We start from the raw sequence: 20,728 nt of genomic DNA on the forward strand, positions 1-20,728 counted from the left end.
TAATGAAAAATATAATAAATATTGGTCTTGACTTGTGTATTTTGTGTTTTTATCAAGTTGTTTTTTATAATTCTTAATTCAGATAGCAAGAACAAGAAAAAATCCGTCATTTTTTAAATACTTTGCATTCAGACCGTAATATTCCGTCTGTGGTCTCAGTGAACATGATCAGCTACAGCGAGCCGGTCCCTCGGTGGCCGAGTGTGTTTAACCTGTAAAGTCTCAGTTTCTCCCGACAAAACAAGCAGCTGACACCGAAGCTCGCCGCGGACTTAGCGCAGGTCACGTGACTGTATAGTGACACATCAGCTGGCCTGCAACCGTGTAATGGACCGAAGCTGTGAGACTGTCGCACACACACGGACCAACACTAATGCACAGATCCACCAGAGGGATGGGGGGAGACGGGAGGCTGGGCGATGGGAGGAGGGGTGACACACTCTGAGGCAGGGAGATGTATAACTGTATGTAGGACCCAGCTGTTACACTAATCTGACAATCCAGCAGGATTAAAGACCACATCTCAAGGCTAACACACACACACACACACACAAGGCCTCTGCGTGGAATCTTCCTCCATTATATATGACCTTATGAAACATGCATCTCCGAGTGAGAGTGTGTGTGTGTGTGTGTGTGTGTGTGTGTGTGTGTGTGTGTGTGTGTGTGTCACTGTCCTGCTGCCAGAAATGCCTTGAGATTCTGACACAACTGCTGCTCCCACACTCCACAATAGTGTATTTTGTTGTGTTTGCAAGAGGGCATGAGTGTGTGTGTGTTAGAAGTTTTGTCTGTGGCGTTCAGGGAGTGCCAACGAGAGTGTGTGTGTGTGTGTGTGTGTGTGTGCTGGCGAGTGTATCGAGTGTATTGATGTTTGGTTGGAGGAACGTTGCAGGGAGCAGTGAATGCTGCTGGTTGGCTGGTGGGTCAATGACTGCGTTTTTGTGGCTGCTTCTATGAAGTGCCGGAGAGAGAGCGAGGCTGAATGCGGATTTATGTGTGTGTGTTGTGTCTGTGTGTGTGTGTGCGTGTGAGCGTGATTATAGCCCAGCTCAATGGGCCTATTTCTGCAGGGCCAGTGGGAGGGCGTGGCGCCTGTGGCTGGAACTTTTCTCGTGTTTCTAAGGAACTTTTCAAAAGGGCTCAGAAATGTGGCTGCGCGTGAGAGAGAGCGCCCCGCGGACCATGATGCCTTTGTGCAGCGGAGAACGAGCGAAGGGGGCACTCAGAGTACACACAGAAACGGTAATCAATGGTCTCTTCTCAGTCCCAAATCGAAAACTTGAACGCGCACACGCAGTACGGTGATGATGAGAATCACATTCCTGCCGATGTACAGTGATGGGAATCACGAGGCAACATCTTGCGTGTGTGTTCACGTAATTGCAGCCTGTGTAATCAGGCTAATGACTGTCATGCAACTATACAAACTCTGAGAAGGGAACGAAGAGAAGGGGGGGAGAGGAGGGGGAAGGAAAAAAAAAAATCGATGCCGAGTTTCACAGAGGAAAGGCGCAAATTGAGAATACTTGAGGAGAGAAAAACAGCATTGAGGGATGATGGGACGGATAGGCCCAGAGGCAGAGGAGGTGGAGAACAGAGAGGGGAGTGTTTTTGTCTTTGATGCAGGGGAGAAAAATCCAATCAGCCTTGTGTAATTCAATCTGGAATGGAAAGATGCACCTTCGCGAGTGTGTGTGCGCGCAGAGGGCATGATGAGTATTATTATCATGGCCAAACCTATCGTTTTCTCTCAACCACGCACGCACAGGAGGTAAACAAATTGCTGCTCCAGGGGCATCCCGAGCAGCTGACCTTGCTACGCTCTCTTGGCTCCTTCCCATTGGTTGACTGACTCTGGCGAGCTGACAGCCGATCTCGAGCCTCGGAGCGGCGTCCAGCCACCGACTGCAGGCCAAGCGACTGTCAGCGCAGCCAGATAGCCGATTGATTCCTCATGTATCATATCAGCCCTTGATATCGAACACTAATTATGCAGGTTGTGAGATCTGGCGGCGGAATGAACTCGAGATAAGGCGAGAGCGGCATATGGTCTCCGCCTTAATGAGCTGCACAGGCTGGACGCTCGTGACTTAATCAGATATTTATCATGAGATGCTGATTAACTCTGACAAATCAATGTCAGAAGACTTCTGCGAAACAAGCACCGGCAAGGGAATTAGGACATTTGCTTTGTCCTGATTTTTTTTTTTTTCTTCCTCGATGAAAAGCTTCTTGTGTTGCCTCAGCAGATTTAAATTGTGCATCATGTGGTATGATTAAATGTAACAGATTCTATATGGCAGCAGTTCACACACTGTCACAACCTGCCTAAGGGGTCATAAAACGTTCAACCTGACAAATCTCACACCACCAAAGACATCCCAGTCAGGGTTTACGATATATTATACCTGAATCATTTTGGATGCTGGAAAACGACAATGGGCATTTTTGGAGTATTTTCTGACATTTTATAGACTAAGTAATTAGTGGATGAATAGAAAAATGTAGTTAATAGACCAACTGGCGATTAAACACTTGTAATCTATCAGTGCAGATATCTACATGTTCCCATTCATTCAGCTTTTATTGATAATCTCAGTGCATTATTGGCTCTAGCATTGCAGAGCAGTATGTTGTGGTCCTCTCCTCTGCCCACCACTATAACGTTACCGAAATTAAAACGTATTAGCATCATTGGTTCTCCGGCTTGATCTCAAATGACTAAACCCACTACCGCTAACAGTTTCTTAGTTAGCAACGCCTTTGTCCAGAAGTTGCATCTCCAGATTTTGCAGAACATCTCAGTCTCCTTATTTAAATGTAAAGGAATGATGAGAGGTCCATTGATTTTGAGAAGAGCTACATCGATGGAGAGCTCAGGATCACCACCAACACCCGCCGCCTCTGCAGTGACCGTTTCACACCAGTTTTACAAACTTTCATCGGACAACTTTACAGATAGTCCGCTAACGGTGAACTAGTCTGAACCGACCATTTCCCTCCTCTGGCCTTCAGCCTCTTGTCCTGCCAGCATCTGGTGCCATAGACAACAGCACATGCCCTCTATTAAGAGTAAAAGTTGGTTTAAACTGATTCACATTGCTCTGCAATGGCAACACAAAAACACGAGTTAGCAGTGGCGTTTCTATGCCACTGTAGTGAGTTTCTTTCAAACAATGACTTAAAAAACATGTCGGAGTTGGCGCTTATCAATCCAAAATTACTGTAACACAGAAAACAGAGAGGACCTTGGAACTGTAGAAAACGTACATACAACTACTTTGGCATAATACCCGCTCTTGTGTTTGCACTATGGGCGTGCCAGATACAATTACAGATTTAGTTTCACTGACGCAGTATTTAACCATATGGAGCAATCACAGCTGTTGCAGTCTGTATCGCGCCACGTGCAGTTACATTTCACACAGAAGTACAGTTAAAGGTTAAGATTCCTTGTGTGCTTAGTTTATTATAGTAGGCAATTTAGGCCCCATTTACACATAGCAAAAACTGTGATAATTCAATACGTCTGGGCCTTTTGTTTACACGTAAATGAAGCTACAAGTCACCGAAAGTGATCATATGAGAAAACCTCGGCCAAAGTGGAGATTTTCGTCTTTACGTTTCCATGTAGACAGGAAGAGTTTGACGTCACAGAATGCGACAAAAGCGTTATCAGAGTCACCAGCGTCATATGTGTGCGACCCATGGTTACAGTCCATATATTTGGACTGACATGAGTCCCAGTCAATATTTTCAAGTATTTTCCTTGTTCTGTTCTCTAACACCACATTTAGGAGTCGCTCCACTTCTCTGTCCAAACAAACAACCCTTTCGCCATTATCGTTGAAGTAACTGAAAGTAATTCGTGCCATTCCTTGTTGTGTTTTTTCCAGGATTCTGATTGGCTGGCATGACTTTATGCTTCTCGTTACACTGCCCCCTATAGGTTTGGCATCCTCATAGCAGCTCTTAACGACGTGTTTATGCGGTTTGCGTAAATGCAGACTTTTTTTTTAAAACGATCCGGTGTGAACAATGTTTTATTTGAAAAAGTAGATCCGCTTTTGTAAATACCCGGCTACGTGTAAACGTGGCCTTAGTCTCCCATCGCAAATTGACAAAAAAAGTCTGCATCTATAGTGCACATTTGCGACTGCACATCTAACTTGTTGGATTAAAAAAATGAAAGCAGGTCAGTTTGCACGGTGAGTACGGTTCGTCTGGTGTTAAAGCGTTCAACCAGCGCCTTCAGCAGAGAAGCACATAGCTTTTTTTACGATTTTGGAACTTTACACCCTTGGCGATATTTTTCAATCATGCAAATTAGGTTGGGTGGTTAAGAATACAGTTTTCTGTGATGCGACAGACTCACAACACATTTTTTTTTTCCACTGCTTTACACAGACTTTAATGCACAGAGTACAAAGCAGCGAGTTTATCTCCCCAGAGGATGAACTAATCCTTTAAAAGACTTAAACGATGGGGGACCACTGCGGCATGGTATATTAAACAATATGAACAGGTGCGTGCTGCAGGTAGCTGTAAATAAGCAGATAATAGGGCTCGACAGGTAAAATATGCGGCACAGCATTCGGTATCATTCGGGTAATAGTTCCTCGTTGAATCCAAAATAAATATGATCGTAAGCTCCAGGTGAGAGCGTTTTCACTCATTTCTGATTGTTCTTTGCAGTTGAAGATAGCGTCATCTCCCAGTAGGCAGCGTTACTCACCGACTAATTAATTAAGAGGTGGGTTTAAGTAACTAATGGCTCGAGAATGATTGCCTAACACATAGATTAGCTGCGCAGTGCTTGGTATAACAATTGGTGATCAGTAATTGCTCGGTACTGTGGGCTCCTACTTAATTAAAGTGTGATTGTGCAGCTCGCAAAGTGGCAAAGTGGTCAGTCGCTGTGTAAACCAGAGGAGATGTGTTAGTGCAGGACAAGGAAATATATGGGTTATGATACGATCTTGCTCTCGCGGCCCTCCTCTCTCTTCTGTCTTCGGTGTAATCCTGTCCAGGTTGTTCTCTCCATTCAATCCGTCTCAGCTGCTATAAGCTCTTTACAGGCCTGCGTTAACAACCGGTCCCTCTCTCTCTCTCTCTCTCTCTCTCTCTCTCTCTCTCTCTTCGCTGCTACCAATCCACCCCATCCATCTCCCTTTCATTTTCTCGTTTTTCTCCCTCGTCAGCTCCTCTGCTCTTTTATCGTTTCGCTCCACCTAAAGCCAGTCCCTCCCCTTTCTTCCTCTATTTTCTGATGAGCTCCTCATATCCTTTTTGTACCACTTTTACGTATTAACAAATTCCATTCTCTGTCTAGTTTCCCCCTCCTCGTCCTCTTTTCCTCGTTTAGTTATCCTCCCCAATATTTTTTTTTTTTTTTTTTACCTCCCTCCTGCTGAACTTTAAGCCACCACCCTGTCCTTTCATATCACTTCTGTCTGTGATTGCCTCTGACCTTATTCCCCTTTCATTTTCTTCAAATCTCCCCTCCCTCCGCCCTCCACACAATATCTAATCACCCCTGTCACCACACCTTGGTGCTTTGTTCAATTTTGTTGGTGAAGGGGGGGCAGAGTGTTCAACCGCCAGCATTTCCCGTCTGTTATTAAGGTGTTAAGATACGATTTATCTCTGACTATAGCTGAGCCAAATGTTTTATGTCACAATTAGTGTTGGGTATCGCAGCTCCATATTGGAAATCCGACAGTAGGTGACGGGAAACAAGGGCAGAGAGAAGAAAAGAATCGAAACTGGTGACATTTTAAGTCGTTGTACGGTTTGCCTTTTAACCACGGAGCCACCACAACTCCGAGAACTCCATTCAAAAGAAAGGATTGGACAACAGCTGGTACACATAAACCCATGGGCGTGGGTTTGTTTGAAGATTGGGAGGGCGCATTAGTGCATTCTGGCGAATTTTTATGCACCAATTAGTGGCTTTTCCTGCATTTGTTTATGGCGGAATTGTCTTTATTTATGGGAAGGAAAACAGAAAATCCAAGCACCAGGTGACAATTCAAAATAAAGCAGAATATAAAGCAGTAAAGCTCTCTGGCATTTCGGCATCGCTTTTAAATATTTATTGTCCTGTAGATCAACTTTTTCTCATTTAATTCCATCCCTGCTGAGTCAACACACATATAGAGGCTGGATTTACTCCTCTGTCCTCTTTAGTGTCTTTGTTTGAGGAGGTGGTAAGCTTTATAAATGTGCATTAATACATTTTAATTAATAAATAAACCACTGGACTTTACTTAAATGTGCTTCAGCTAGATTTCGGCTCACGTTCCAAACCGTCTGCACATTTAGAGCAAGACTGTCGGACACGTTTATCATAAAATCCTTTGCTTCTTTCATGTTTTTACTGGGGGGCAAATGCACATTTTTAAATAATATGATTCATCCCCCCTTTAAATCCATGCCTATGCATGAACCTAATTTTGTTTAGTAGACTTCTGCTCCGCTTCTATCTTGCTGATCATGTTGCGACTAACCCCGAGTGTTTGAGTGTCATTGATTACCGTGCTTCATAGACAAGAGAGCGACTCGTTTAATCAAGAAGATGAGTGACAGAGCACTTCTTTGTGAACATCGGTGGCTTAAATTACATCTAAATGCAACTCACATTAGGGGGTGACTGGGCTAATTTTAAAAATGTCATAAAAGGGAATGAATGTCAAGAAGAAGTCAAGTGTCTCCTCTCCGAAAGCTTCCTCCTCCTCTTTCTCCTCCTCCACCTGCTGCGTATAATGTTTCAGTGTTGTGCGACCTGTCAGTCTGTCTGCTGTATCTGCCTCGGTCGTATCATGTCCTGTCACACTGACGCCCCACTCGGCCCAACAAGGGAAACAATTATCGTGTCACACACAGCTAAACAAACAAATACGCTCGCACACATGCACGCCTGCTCTCGGTGTCAGGCAGCCTTTCAGACCTGAGTCTCTGCTGGCTAAGATTAGGGCTAATCCGCAACTGTTGGAATGAAAGATTAAGAATGAATCACCTGCTGCTGCAAACGTGTGTGTGTGTGTGTGTGTGTGTGTGTGTTTTTCGAGTGTGCGTGCGTGCACATGGAGGCGTTTATAGAAAGGCCCTATGGGAAAGAAACCTGCTGCAACCGCTGAGCAATATTACAGAATCCCCCAACCTCCCAACCGCATGCACACACTCACGTTTTCAGTCCTACACACACACACATACACACACACACACACACACAGCTCATTAGCTTCAGTGGCTCGTTCAAACTGCAAACGCCTTTGAAAGAGCCTTTTAAAGAACCGGGGTTCAAAGGTTTACTTCAGAGGGTCCATACACACAAACACACACAAACAGCAAGTTTCAGTGTCTGTGCTTAATTGGATCAATGCTCTTCCCTCATGGCTCGCCGATAATTGAGGGGACGTGAGTAACATGTGGGAAGCCTTTTGTTACTAAGTTCCTGTTTATTAAGACGGGCAGAATAAACGAGGAGCTCTGCAGCGAAGGAGGAGGATGGGGTTGGGGGGGGGGTGCTGGTGGGTGTAGAGATGGATGGATGAAGAGGGGAAAAACGTTGCAGCAATGAGCTCCTGACCTCGTTCACTCCTCTGTCGGGACGCTGGGCTAAATAATTCAAACGCACACATACACAGTCACATGCCTCTCGCACACAGTATTTCTCGGTCTCGTTTCGCACAAGCGGCCTCCCTGTGCTCCTCCGCTCGCTGCCTCTTTTCTCGCATGTAAACACACACGCAGACGTAAAAACACACACCTATATAAAATACCCCCCTTTGTGCACCACTCAGGAAGCTCCCTCTTGATTTGAAGCTTGAAGGCCGGATCTATAAATACTCCCTTCCTGTGTCCACGCCATAACCTCATGGCCACTTAAAAACACACACTCATCCGCCGATGCCCTGTTGCAGCGTGAGTTTTAATGGAACCGTGATGAAACGTGACTGTCGAAAACCCGCTAATCAATAAGAATGAGGCTAAATTAATAAAACTAATCAAAATAAACGCTGGGTTTAATTTGGTGGAAAAATGTGCATCAGAAACGAATATCTGTAGATTAAAACTGACAAAATCTCTTTGTGATCAAAGAAAAAGATGAAATGAAGCAAGTGTGACGCTGACTAATTAAAAACAAATGAAGTGATGACAAATTGGGTGCCGCTCATGTGAATGCATGCGTCTTGAAAAATCTGTTCCATTGTACTTTTTTCTCATTCGGGTGCCACTTTCTCTTCAACCACTGAAGGCATAAAAAAGGTGCGGTTAAGAACTTTCACAAATAGCCGTATCTCTCAACGACAAGCCATTCAAATATTCACGCAGACAAAACCTCTCAAGTTTTGATTTACACCTGACGCTGTTCCCATTTTGCTTGGTCTTTAACGCTTCCTGTAGCGCCTTAAAGACGTTCCCCCGGGAGGACGCGCTCTCTATTTTCCACTGTGTCTTCATTTACGTGCACTCTCTACCACTATCGGTGCAAACAACCTTATACGGTCTTCTGAGTGGCCATAGTGGCCATTTTCAAAGACGGGCTCCCACAGGAGCAGTGGTAGCATTTCCAGTCAGGGTAAGTCAAAAAGCAGCAGCATGCAGCGAAGGAAACAGGTTCTTTTCAACAGAGCGTGGATATTAGAAGGGATCTGGGCTGCAGGTGAATATTCTTTTTTTGGTCAGAAAGGTTCCTAACTGAGTGAAATGACCTGTTAGTGTCTAAGTGGCAGCCGAGATAAGAGCTGGTTGAAGTCTCTAAATGCTAGAGAAAGGTGCTTCAGCGCCTCCTTTTTTTATCCTCTTGAGCAAAGGGAGCACTGGACCGTCCTCGGCAGATCCACGTCGACGACATCTGCCATCTTTTTCTATGACCTCATGAATTCTCCTCCACATCTTTCCTTGAACTCACGATGACGTTTTCCATCGCGGTCGAGAGAAAGACGTAGGCTGTAATTTCTTCGACTCTTTGACCACAAACCGGCTGCCAACAGTAAGTGAATCAAGAGAAAACTACAGCCGTGTTCCAAGGTTTTTTCCCATTTGCATTTTCAGTAAATCACGGTACAGTTGCACACTTCATCATATACAGTGTTATTTGACAGCTCAATCAGTGTCCGTGGAGAATCGGTAAATCCATAAAATCACATCTTTCCAAAGACCAAAGTGACTTTTTGTCTTACAAAACCCACAGAGATGTGACTTACAAAGATGTGAATCAGAGAAAAGCCATTAATTATTATATATGGGCTATTTAAGACTTTTTTTGGGTCGTATTATGGTTTCATTTATAAGCTAAACCTGCATAGCCATACTGTTTCATTGCTGAAGAAGGGTCTGGCTGAACCTCACTGTGTTCTGCAACAGGGGGGGAAAACATGATCTTGCATTTCCTTAAACCCACCACAATCATCTTGGGTGGTGCTAAGCCCAGGATACAGGGATGGTGCCCCCTAAAAAAAACATAATGTCTGGGGGAAATTTATTTTTGGTGGAACATTTGCATGCAAGGAGGTGAGTACAGTCATGAAAATGGCTAATTAGAAAAAAAAAAAAAAGTCTTATTGCACAATTCAAATCTCCTTCAAAACTTGCCATTTTCAGCGCATCGGTTGCTGCTCGGAGGTTGTCGTTTCCATAGCGAAGGGGATTTTGACAGCGGAGAGCAGAAGGGAAGGAGTACGCCGTGTGAAATATGCAGCAGAAATGGCAGGCTTATACCTGGAGTCTACCCCCGGTGAGTCAGACTATTAGTAAGCAGACAGTAGAGTGATGACTGGAGATGATGGGAGGGAGACAGCGAGCAGGAAAGTTCCCCATCGAGATAGCTGGTGTCTTAATAGTCTACCATCAGGGTGTCCCATATGTTTGGCCTTTTTCTGAACAAATGACGACAACAATTAATGATCTATCAAAACTACTGGTAATTATAGTCTATGGCTGCAACTAATGGTTACTTTCATAATAAATTAATCTGCAGATTATATTCCTCAATTAATCGTTTATAACATGTCAGACAACTGTTAAAAAATAAATAAAATCAAGTTTAATGTTATAGAAGATGAAGAAAGATAGCATATATTCTCATTAGGGCAAAGCAAAAAAGCGATAGATCATCATCAGCGCTGTGAATGACATGTTATGAAAGCTTTACAGTTCCCGAGCTCACATCAACAGATTCATCTCCACGACACGTGAGCAACGAGCTGATGAAGCCCACGTGACGCAGTTAAAGGTTCCAGAAGAAGAGCAGCTTTGTCGATTTCTGTTCGCCAATTGACCAACAAACTGTTTCAGCAACAGACTAAGTTTTTGGATATGAACAGACTAAACTGCAGAGAAGTTGTTTTGTTTTTTTTTGTTGTTGGCTATAAAATATGAAATTGCTGACAAACAACGGACAAACAGGCCAACAGATGGAGAGGGAGATGGAGGGAGTCGTGTGCTGGAGGTCAGAGGGAGGCCAACCTCTCGGAGACGATAGTCGGGGTCCGGTCGGGAGTGTGAAGGCCGGCCTTATCTCGGCCTCAGAACGCTCTTATCAGCCGCCTGCCAGGAAATACACATTCCAGCTGCTCCATTGGACAGCCCCGCGTGACCCCACCCATCCGGCTCCCTTCGTTAACGCAATTACCTCGTTGTTACGGAAACGTGAGTGGGAAGGAGAGTGGTGCTAAATAGCTACAAAAACACACACAGATATTAAGAGCGAAAAACGATAATACCATCTCGGTGTATAGTTAATATGCTGCTGGAAGGCATTTATGAGTCTCACTCCGTCAGACACACACACACACACACACACTCACGGGTTTGTTAGTGGGAAGGAGGCGCCCTGTTTCTGGGGGTTTTATTTATAGCGAAAGCTCGAACACACAGAGATCCCAGAATGCTTTGTGGTTTTGGGAGACGGTGCTGCGTTTATGCTCTCTAATTTAGAGTCCTGTAATAGCACCAACACACACACACACACACACAAACACACACTGTAAAAGGTGAAACACAACTGCCATCTCGATGTTTTTAATTCACTGTGGTGGAGCGGGTGGAGGGGGAAGGAGGACGAAGGTGGCAGAAGGGAGAAAAAAGCAGCGAGAGAAAGGGAAGAAAGCGGGAACAGAGGGGACGGATCGGAGAGGAGAGGAGGGCGATAAAGCTGTGACAGCGGCAGCCATGCTGGTTGTCATGGCGACGGCCGCGGAGAGCAGGTAGAGCACAGTCTCCTGGGAATGAGCAGTGCACGCCTCCCTCCCCCACCCTCGCTCTCTCCGCCGACATCCCTCCATCCCATCTCCATCCCTCCATCGGTCTGGCCTCGCTCCATCCCCTCCGCCACCACATCACCATCATCATCCAGCCCTCGTTTTTTTTTTATCCCCCCCTCCTCGGTGTCCTTCTCCTCCACGTCCCAACATCTTCTTTCTTTCTCTTCCTCCATCACTCTTTCTTTCCTTCCACTCCTTTATACTTCCCCTCTGTTTCCTGACTCTCATCTTCTTTCGATCGCTCAGCGCTCGATTCGTTTCCCTTTTTTGCCTCCCTCTCTCTCTCTCTCTCCCTCCTTCCTCCTGCTATCTAACATCCCCATCCTTGCCATTACATTAACTCTTTTTCCATCCTTACCTCTCTCCATTTTATGCCCTCCCCTCCTTCGTTCTCTCTCATTATCTTGTGGTCCTGTACACCTCCCATTTTTTTTCCACTCCTCCTCTCCCTCCCTCCTCCTCCTTCTTCTTCTTGTCTCTATATTCATCTAACCCCCCACTCCAGAGAATATGTATGTGAGTATGTCTGCGCAGTGCTGCCCAATTACTGCAAAGGGAGTCTGTGTGTGTGCGTGTTTAGTATCTACACGAGCTGTGTTTCTCGCCTGTTTTGACCTACCTAAAACACCTCCAGCGTTCTCCGTCTCCCTCTGACTCACTGAATCAACAAAACCGACGCCACGACTGTTCACGAGCACTGGGGGAGCGTGTGAGAATGCAGAGGGTATAAGATAATCCGGACGGTAATGTGCATCAGCGCATGTATGTGAGCAAGCGTGTTTGCACTTGTGTGTGTGTGTGTGTGTGTGTGTTACTGGTCATGGAACGAAAAGAGAAGCCAAAGTTTCCAGCTGGATGAATTCAGGCTATGACTGCATTCTTTCTAATGCATGGGATGACTTGAGCACATTCCGCTGGGAAAGTTTAGCGTTGCACAATGTGGGGCCGAACGATTACTTTCGAAATAGAGATAGAGCAGAGATTCACATCGACGGTACAGCAGCCCGACAATATGGCTCATCGGCCTGCGCAGAAGTCGAGATTTGGTCGTGGAATCCAGCGATTTTTAAAATTGAAGCCATTATATGAGTCACAATATAAAACAGACAGTGTAGAGCAAAAAAATAGAAAAAACTAAAGAGAAATCACAAGTTAATCATTAAAGAAAAGGGAGGAGATACCAAGAAGTCTTACAATATTGGTATTTTTATAGCTGAGGGCTACTTTCTGCATTTATTTCCATACGGATTAAGGCCCCATCCATATGTTTTCATTTAAATGATAAATGGTCAGCACTTATAAACGTGATTTTCTACCTTTCCACTCCAATGCTTTACCATCTCACACACACACACACACACCAGTCAGCAGTGGGGAAGCTGCCATGTAAAGCCTGCCATTAGGAGCGATGTCGAGTTCAGTGTCTTGCCAAGAACACTTCGGCATGTGGGGGAGTCGAGGATTGAATCGCCAAGCTAGGCATTAAGCCTTAATTATACTCCCTGGCTGACGCGCACACGGACTTATAGTTATTATACTACTTCCTTCTGCAGTTAGAATCTGCTTGGAGGACTTTGGTATATATAAGTGTAGTATCGGTTTATTCTGCACATGTTCACTACTGTCGACCACTACTCCCCTTGTAACATCTTCTCGCCACATAAACTTTCCGCACGGATGCGAATTTTGGGCTGCACCCGTCTCCTCTCGAGACCTGACGAAATTTATGTCATCGATACTCGCTCTACTATCTGAACCCGCCCCACCGAGTAACATTTACATCCCGTCTCCACACTACTCTGCCGTCTTAGGACCCCTGAAATGAAGACTTTTGGGAATCCGGCTATGGTTCGCACTTACAAAGCACCTCTTTAGTTGGTTCAGAGTCTTGCCCAAGGGCACTTCGACGCATGGAGAAGCCGGGGGATTGAACCGGCTGACCCTGTTACTCTGCTCAGCGTCTCTGCATGTCGTGACTTGTGATTCGGTCAGATAATCTGCTGACCCTGTTTATGAGTCTGAAAATGTAGAGACTGCTTTGGAGAAACTCGCGCTTTGAGAAAACGATGACGCAGACACCCATGTTTACCGCCTGCACTGTCACTGCATGTCATTGCTTGATTCTCCACGCTTTAATCATATGACCTTTGTTCAGAAGAAGAACACAAAGAAGCCTTGTTGGCTCACATGGTTCCGCTACATGGATAATGAATTACAGGCGTTGTGGACCTTGTTGTCAGTGCTTGTGCATTTAAGGAAACCTCTGCTCGATCTTTTCTCCATTGCTCTTCTTTCTCTGTAGTATCTTCTACAACCCCTTCCTTCGTGTTTGCGTCCACAAGCTCCACTGGAGGCAAATTTTAATGTAGTATGAATTTTCAGACGTGTTAGTTAGTATGCGCAGAGAATATTTTGGAAGTGGTGCTAAAATGCTCATATCAATGGCGATCTTTCTACTATGAAAATATATTAGTGCGGATTTAGACCAAGAACCAGCTGCTTCAAGTGATTTGTGTAAAATTAATGTGCGTTTGGAAAGCCTGCACTTTACTCCGGTATAAACTCACATTGCCCAAACCTTTCAAAGAAGGTTGTGAGAGTAAAGTTATTGTGACACGATGTCTAAAAGGCCATAAATATGAAAATAATTGCAAGGCTGAAAGATACAAGAAAATGCCTTTAATAGCGAGAGACGAAACTATTCCAGACTTTAGGGAAAGACAGCAAACTCCCGTGTCTCCCTTCATGTTAAGTTGAGCTCTGAGAGTGACGCCGGTTAAGCGACCTGACTGACTTTAAGATACTGTACCGGCGCAGCAGTTCAGGCATATGCTCAGGGGCTTCATTTTGTCTTTGTTAGAAGATGAGCTGCCGAGCGGCTTCACTGGCTGAGTTAAGAGTACAATAAATTGCAATAATCTAGCCGTGAAGACACAAAAGCCTGGATTTATTTCTCAGCACTTTCAACTCAAATACTCATTTGAGTCGCCTTCATTTGTTACCAAGAGCACAAAGCGGTTAAGTGTTAAAGCAGCAGTAGGCAGAAATTGGGGGGAAAAAAAGAGAGAATTTGAAAATAAAGCTCTCCCTTCTCTGTCCTAAAGCTCTCCCAGCGGTCGAGCACGGGGATATGCTTTAAATGCACAAAATTAGTCAAAAGTAAACATTTTCAGTCTGGGACTCTGCATCCTTCTCCCAGTAGCCATGAGTCCATATTATATTTTATTGTGCATTTGTAGGTAATGCATTAGATGAAGAAAATGAACAATTTTGCAAAAAAGTTTTTACTCTCAATTGATGTGGTTTTCCACTTTTAAGAGTTAATGTGCATTATAGGAGATGGAAACACCCTTTTCCAGTAAGCTCTGATGTAGCAAACATCTAACCCACATGACTGATCAGCTGTTTCTTTCGATGTGTTTGTCTCCGGAGTGCGACACGTGGCCGATACCAGCTGACCTCAAAGAGTCATTACAAATTGCCGAGCTAAACGCATTTCCTCTCGACCGTTTCATGGTCAGAATGGTCAGAAAAACGCTTTGAACGCTGCAAAGTTCAACTAGACATATACGGACATTTGGGAGAAACTAAATCATATTGAATTGCAATATGCTGAAAGGTTAGTGTGGAGTCTTTGCCAAATTACACCAAAATAATTTTGTCTTGGCCAGCATGAGGAGTAGAAATGAACTATGGATTATTTTTGAGCTGAATTTCTTTCCTGTCTTTTTTTTTTTGGGACAATTTGTTACTTTTACACATTTTTCTTCTATTTAGTTACAGATAATAATGAACAATATTTCAGAAAAAATGTATTAATTTACATGCAAACACATTACTGTTTTTACTGTATTTAAATCTGATAAAAAACATTTTTTACAGATATCTGCAGGCATTCACAAGTTTTTTAATGTTGCAGTATTCCATCATTTCTTGAGATTTTTTGGCACCTTTGCAGACAGATTTTCACCATTTCTATTGGGATTTTTTTTTTTTTTAACAATGTACTCCAACATGAGAAATTGATCTAATCTTTTTTTTTTCTTTGCTGCTGCTGTGTCACTATTATCATGGCAGTACAGTAACAAATCTAACCATAATATGGCATTCACTAAATGGAAATATCAGCTCTATGTAAAAGCTTTGTTCCTCTTTTGCTTGAAGACACCCAGCCTCTTTGTGTCCCCTTTGCTCGGGTAACAAGTGCACTCGTGACGGGGAAAAGCACAAATTTCTCAATATGAATCCAGACATGGGTCAAACGTGGCATCTAAATTATTAGTCTGCTGTCTGACATTAGAGGTTAAAGGTCTCAGAGACTGCTGCGGGGAATTTGGAGCTCTCTTGGCGTCAGCGCTGCTTGTCCCCGTTTTATGCTTGGTTAAACTAACGAGTTTTGCGCATTTAGTTTAGCGAGTAAAACTCCAGACTTGGCTGCAAATTCTCAGCTCCCATTGTTCTTTCGGCTCATAGGAGGACGCTTCGAAATAGCAGGTACTGTGGAGGCAGGTTTTCTCTCCGTCCCCACATGCCGTTATCACTTTAATGGGAAATTCCATTCCTTCTGAGCTGAATCAAACATTAAAACTCCCTCCATGAGAAAGGAAAACTAATTTCGGTCAAAAGCAGCACATCTGCCAGTGCCGGTCCCGTCCCATGTGATAAGAAATTGCTTTCAGATATGAGTGAGCCGCGTGTGTTCACATCGAACACACACAACCGAAAGGGGAGGAGACGGGGTTAAGGAGGGAGGGAGATATTTTTTCCTACTGAAAGGCTATTCTCTTACCGAGTCCACGCTCACCTGCAGACGTCGGCCCGTGAACACGGCTCCGGATATGAACCCTGATCCTTTTCATTTCCTCTATCGACTGGAAGGTGACCCCCCGCACCCTCACCCATCCTTTCACACACACACACCTGAAATACCTCCTCTAGTGTTTTCTACCTGCCAGCCTCCTCCTGTACGTATGTATGTGTGTGTGAGGGGACTTTGTCCTCCAGGAGAGTGAGAAGGACCCACTTCCTGTGTCAAATTGCCTCTCACATTCCACACTCTCCCTCAATCCGCCTCGCTCGGGCTATTTTTTCCTCTTTCTTGATCCTTCTCTCTTTCTTCGTCTCTCTCTATAGGGGGCTTTGTCTGCTGGGCACAAAACACTGATTCATTCCACGAGTTAAACATGATCCTCAAGAACACAACGCTTTTCCGTCACACACACACACACACACACACACACACAACGTAACACACACTTGTCAAGGAGAGAGAGAGGGTTGGCGAGAACAAGCTTTTGGCAGTGGATATTCACTATTTTTGAGCCCACACAGACAGATGGACAGTCAGGGCTCTCATGAAGGCAAACGGATGCACACACACACATACGAGCTATCCGTGGGACACAACAGATGTCTGTGGGAAAAGCAATCTCCCATGTAAAATATAGTCGCCCGGATATGATGTCACAGCCTCGATAACTGGAAATACCCACAGAGACACAACACCGGGGATCAGGCACAAGACACACAAAGTCAGCTGGTTTCGAGCTCAAGAGGCTTCTGAAGAAAGATCTTGTCAGCAAATGCATGCAGCCATAGGTCATGTGTGCGTGTGTGTGTGTGTGTGTGCGTGCACTCAAGGCCCGGGTTGCTTGAGGTGAGTCTTGTAATTATTAGACTGTTGACATATGTGTGTCTGTCACCTTTTCCGTGCGGCACCTGCCTGCAATCTCTCTGTGCGCTGCAAACACGGTGTATATTTAAAGGTGTGTGTGTGTGTATATATATATGTGTCACACCTGTCTCCATCTGTACACTTAAAGACGGATTAGGTCGGTCGCAGGCCAAGGATCTCTGGCAAGGAGCGCAACCGACTGACCTACTAGTAATCAGTGTCACCGGGGTCGATGTGTGTGTGTGCGGCGTTGAAAACCCCTGCCAAAGCAATGCAACATCACAGCAGAGACTGCGAAACGGAATGCCAAGATGTTGACAATACAAATATTGTGTACGAGTGAAGAAATGAAAGCAGAGGCTGAATTAAGCAAGCCAACGCGCCAAACTGCCCCCGTGCCCCAGAAAACTGGAGATTATCTACGCTGTCGATTAATCAATCAGTTGTCTGACTTACAAAATGTCAAAGAGCGGTGAAAAATGCCAATCAGTGTGTGCAAAAGCCCAAGATGGCATCCGCAAATCTCCAAAGACGTTCAGTTTGCTATCACACAGGAGGAAAGAAAGCAGAAAGATACTCACATTTAACAAGCTGGAATCAGAAAGTTTGTACTTTTTTTACTCAAACTGATTTAAAAATAGTTGACAACTAATTGAATAACAGCTGCTGCTCTACTCACAGGACCTTAAATATCTTCACATTCACTTCATGAAAACTAAATGTGGCGATCTGAAAAAACGTTGGAAGAACTCGCGCCTTAATTAAACCCCTCAAAACTCATAGCTGTGCATCAAAGTTAGATTTAAAAGCTTTTCCGTGAACATAATCCCTCCGTGCCTTAAAGATGGCTTAGATGGAACTTCCTCCAGAGGATGTGGATCTATGAAGTCTCCGCCTCGCTCTGCTCTGATCCCGCCGCACTCGCTGCAGCTCAAGCACACCGGCTCACCTCTGCTCAAACACCGCGAAACCGCTCTGTGCTACAAGAAGCAATTCATAGAAAGTGTTTTCGGTGATACAGAAAGCTCCACCCTACAAGCTGACAGGATTGGTTCGTTAGGTTTGTCACATATGAAACCGTGGAAGTCTGAATCCGTGTTTTTGAGACAGTTTTGTGGTGGAAATGGCCTTAACTGCTTGTTTCACTCATGATGTGACTTCCAGCATATTAAAAGAAAAAAAAAATCTCCATACAGACATATTAGCAAAAGGTAAGAAACCTTGATTTTCAGCTAAACAAATTTACTTTTATGTTCTGCTCAGAATCATGCGCCTGGATGAAGCTGTGCTCAATTAAATTACCACTAATTAAGAACTGTTTTGTGGAAAACTCATTAAGTATACAAAATAGTCTACTGCTGAAAGACTATTAGAAAAACTTCAGTGGTCCTTCACATGTAACAGCAGCTAGATTAAAAAAGTTGTAACAAGAGAAAAGAACATAAGGCTAACATTAGACTATGTACAACTTCCACATGTACAGAGAAGACATAATGGATAGTTGTACCCAAACTGTGGGACACATGAGGTGTGTAGAATTGCACATAAAAGTTCCAAAGATATTGTCTGGACATGTCTGAGTGTCATTTCAGTGGAGGAGTCCTGGTTGCTCTGCTCCTGAAGGGCCCCTTGGTGCATGCATGTGCATTGAACAGAGGGCATGAGGGGACAGCAGGGGCCCCTAACAGGCTGATGCAGCCATGAATGAAGGTTTTAAAAAAAAAAAGAGAGAGAGAGAAAATAAAAACACTGTGCAGCACTCCAAAAATTACTCTACTCTCACTACAGAGCTGCAATAAAACACTCTGGGGGGATATTAGCCTATGGAGATGTCGCTCCTGGGGTTTTCACGTTCAAAATTAGATCTGCATTTTGATTATTTTTTATTTATTTTTTTGCTTCCCTTTTTCTCTCAATGATTCAGCGAGCTTCCTCCCTCCTCTTCCTCCACCTCCTCCTCCTGCTCATAGGATAAATCTGGATTAATCGGCAGCGGAAGGTGTGGGCGTGCTGTGGGGAGGAAGGAGGAGAGGGGAGGGGAGAGACGCGTGAATCTCGGCGTGGACGGTTCCGGAGAGGAGGTGTGTGCGCACGGAGGGAGGGATGGATGGATGGATGGGGAGAAGAGAGGTGAGAGAGGGAGAGGAGGAGGAGGAGGGGGGGCTCTCGCATTCCTAATCAGCTTCCCTCCTCGCGATTCCCGATGACATCATTCCATCCTGGCGTTCGTTCGCGCACCGCATCGCCGTTAACTTCCCCGTTACCCCACCCACTTCTTCTCACCACACTCTGCTGCGCGCACACACACACACGCACAAACACGGGAGGATGCCCCCGGTTGGATTCTGGCATCGGGACAATGAGGTCGCCGTTTATCTGGCAATTAAAGGAGCTCACAGGTTGGACATCCAATCATCCCCTTCTCTCTCTCTCTCTCTCTCAAAAACACACACACACACACTCTCTCTCTCTCACACACACACACACCGTCCGACCCCGGTAATAAAGTCGTTAAAGCCGCAGTATGACTGGAGCCCCCCCAAATTAACGGCAGGATGTGAGCTGGTGACACAGACACCACAGAACGAGGCACCGCACCAAGACCCGTAATCAAGCTCAATTAGAGATAACCCGCTAATTACCGACACACACACACACACGCACATGCGCGCGCGCACACACACACACCTCCCGAGTGGAAGGGGACACACAGGCCACAATAAACCCCGACACTGAGACACAAAGGCTGGTGTGTGTGCGTAAAAGCGAAGGGGGGTGGGTGGGGGGTGCACGGGAGTCGCCAGCCCCCCTAACGGGAGTCGGGGACGGCCAATAAGGGCTGATATGTAGGTCGAGTGCAGGATTTCCTACCATTAAAGATACACACGCAAAAAAAATATGAAAAATGCTCCCAGTGCGCACACAAGCGCTCCCCGGTTAACAAAGGATCTGAGGCTTACCGTGGCGGCGTGAGCAAGCAGCGCCGTGAGCGCCAGTAGCCACGGCAGCTTCATGGTCGGGGTGCGCGGGCACAGCCTCCCGGTGCCGCCGCTGCCTTCACGGAGGAGGAGGAGGGGGGGAGGTGGACGGACAAAAGCTGCTGCTGCTGCTGCTGCTGCTCTCGGTGTCTCGGTAGTCTGTCCAACTTCAGAGCGCGCCGCCCGTCTGCGCGACCATCCGTCCTTCTAGTCGGGTTTTTTTTTTAATCCACGGCTTTACGCGCTGCTGCTGCTGCTGGTCCCGGTCACCAGTGGAGCAGTGAGCTTTCCACGAGGCCTCCTCTCCTTCTTCTCTGTCTCTTTCTCCTAGTTTTTGTGCTCGAAACCTGATAATTTACTACCGGGAGACGCCAGACCTCGTCTCTCTCCTCTCTCCCAGTACACTCTCAGGCTCTCTCTCCCCCCTTCTCTCTCTCTCTCTCTCTGTGTACACACTCTCAGGCTCTCTCTCTCTCTCTCTCTCTCTCTCTCTCTCCTCCCCCTCTCCGCTGAGGGCAGGATGTTCCGTATGGCGACGCTGCCTGGCCTGGGAGTTTGGCAGGAGGAGGGGTGTGTGAGAGAATATATGTGTGTTAAAGAGAGAGGTTGCTTGGTTTGGTGGGGGGGGGATCTCCAATGCGCGAGCAAGGGCGAGGATGCCCCCTGCAGCTCGGTTGGACACCCGCAGCCCCAAAGCGGGCTTTAAACACACGGACGGACGGACTGGGCAGTCATGGCTGCTGCTCTCAGGTTGCTGCCTTTTGTTTGGCGCTCAGGTGCTTCCGCTTGGCTGCGCGCCATTT

General features: G+C 45.6%; 1 protein-coding gene across 1 annotated transcript in view; it reads right to left on the reverse strand.

The window, feature by feature from the left end:
• The window catches only part of sdc3 (syndecan 3), a 48,688-nt gene extending 28,324 nt beyond the window's left edge, over positions 1–20,364 (reverse strand). The window contains exon 1 of the mRNA XM_008290483.1: positions 19,908–20,364. Within this exon, the coding sequence (XP_008288705.1) occupies positions 19,908–19,961 (54 nt within the window). The 5' untranslated portion in view covers positions 19,962–20,364. The remainder of the gene's footprint in view (positions 1–19,907) is intronic.
• Positions 20,365–20,728: the final 364 nt, after the last annotated feature.

Source organism: Stegastes partitus, unplaced genomic scaffold (genome assembly GCF_000690725.1).
Source record: "Stegastes partitus isolate 25-593 unplaced genomic scaffold, Stegastes_partitus-1.0.2 Scaffold676, whole genome shotgun sequence".
In the NCBI taxonomy this organism is placed as follows: domain Eukaryota; kingdom Metazoa; phylum Chordata; class Actinopteri; family Pomacentridae; genus Stegastes; species Stegastes partitus.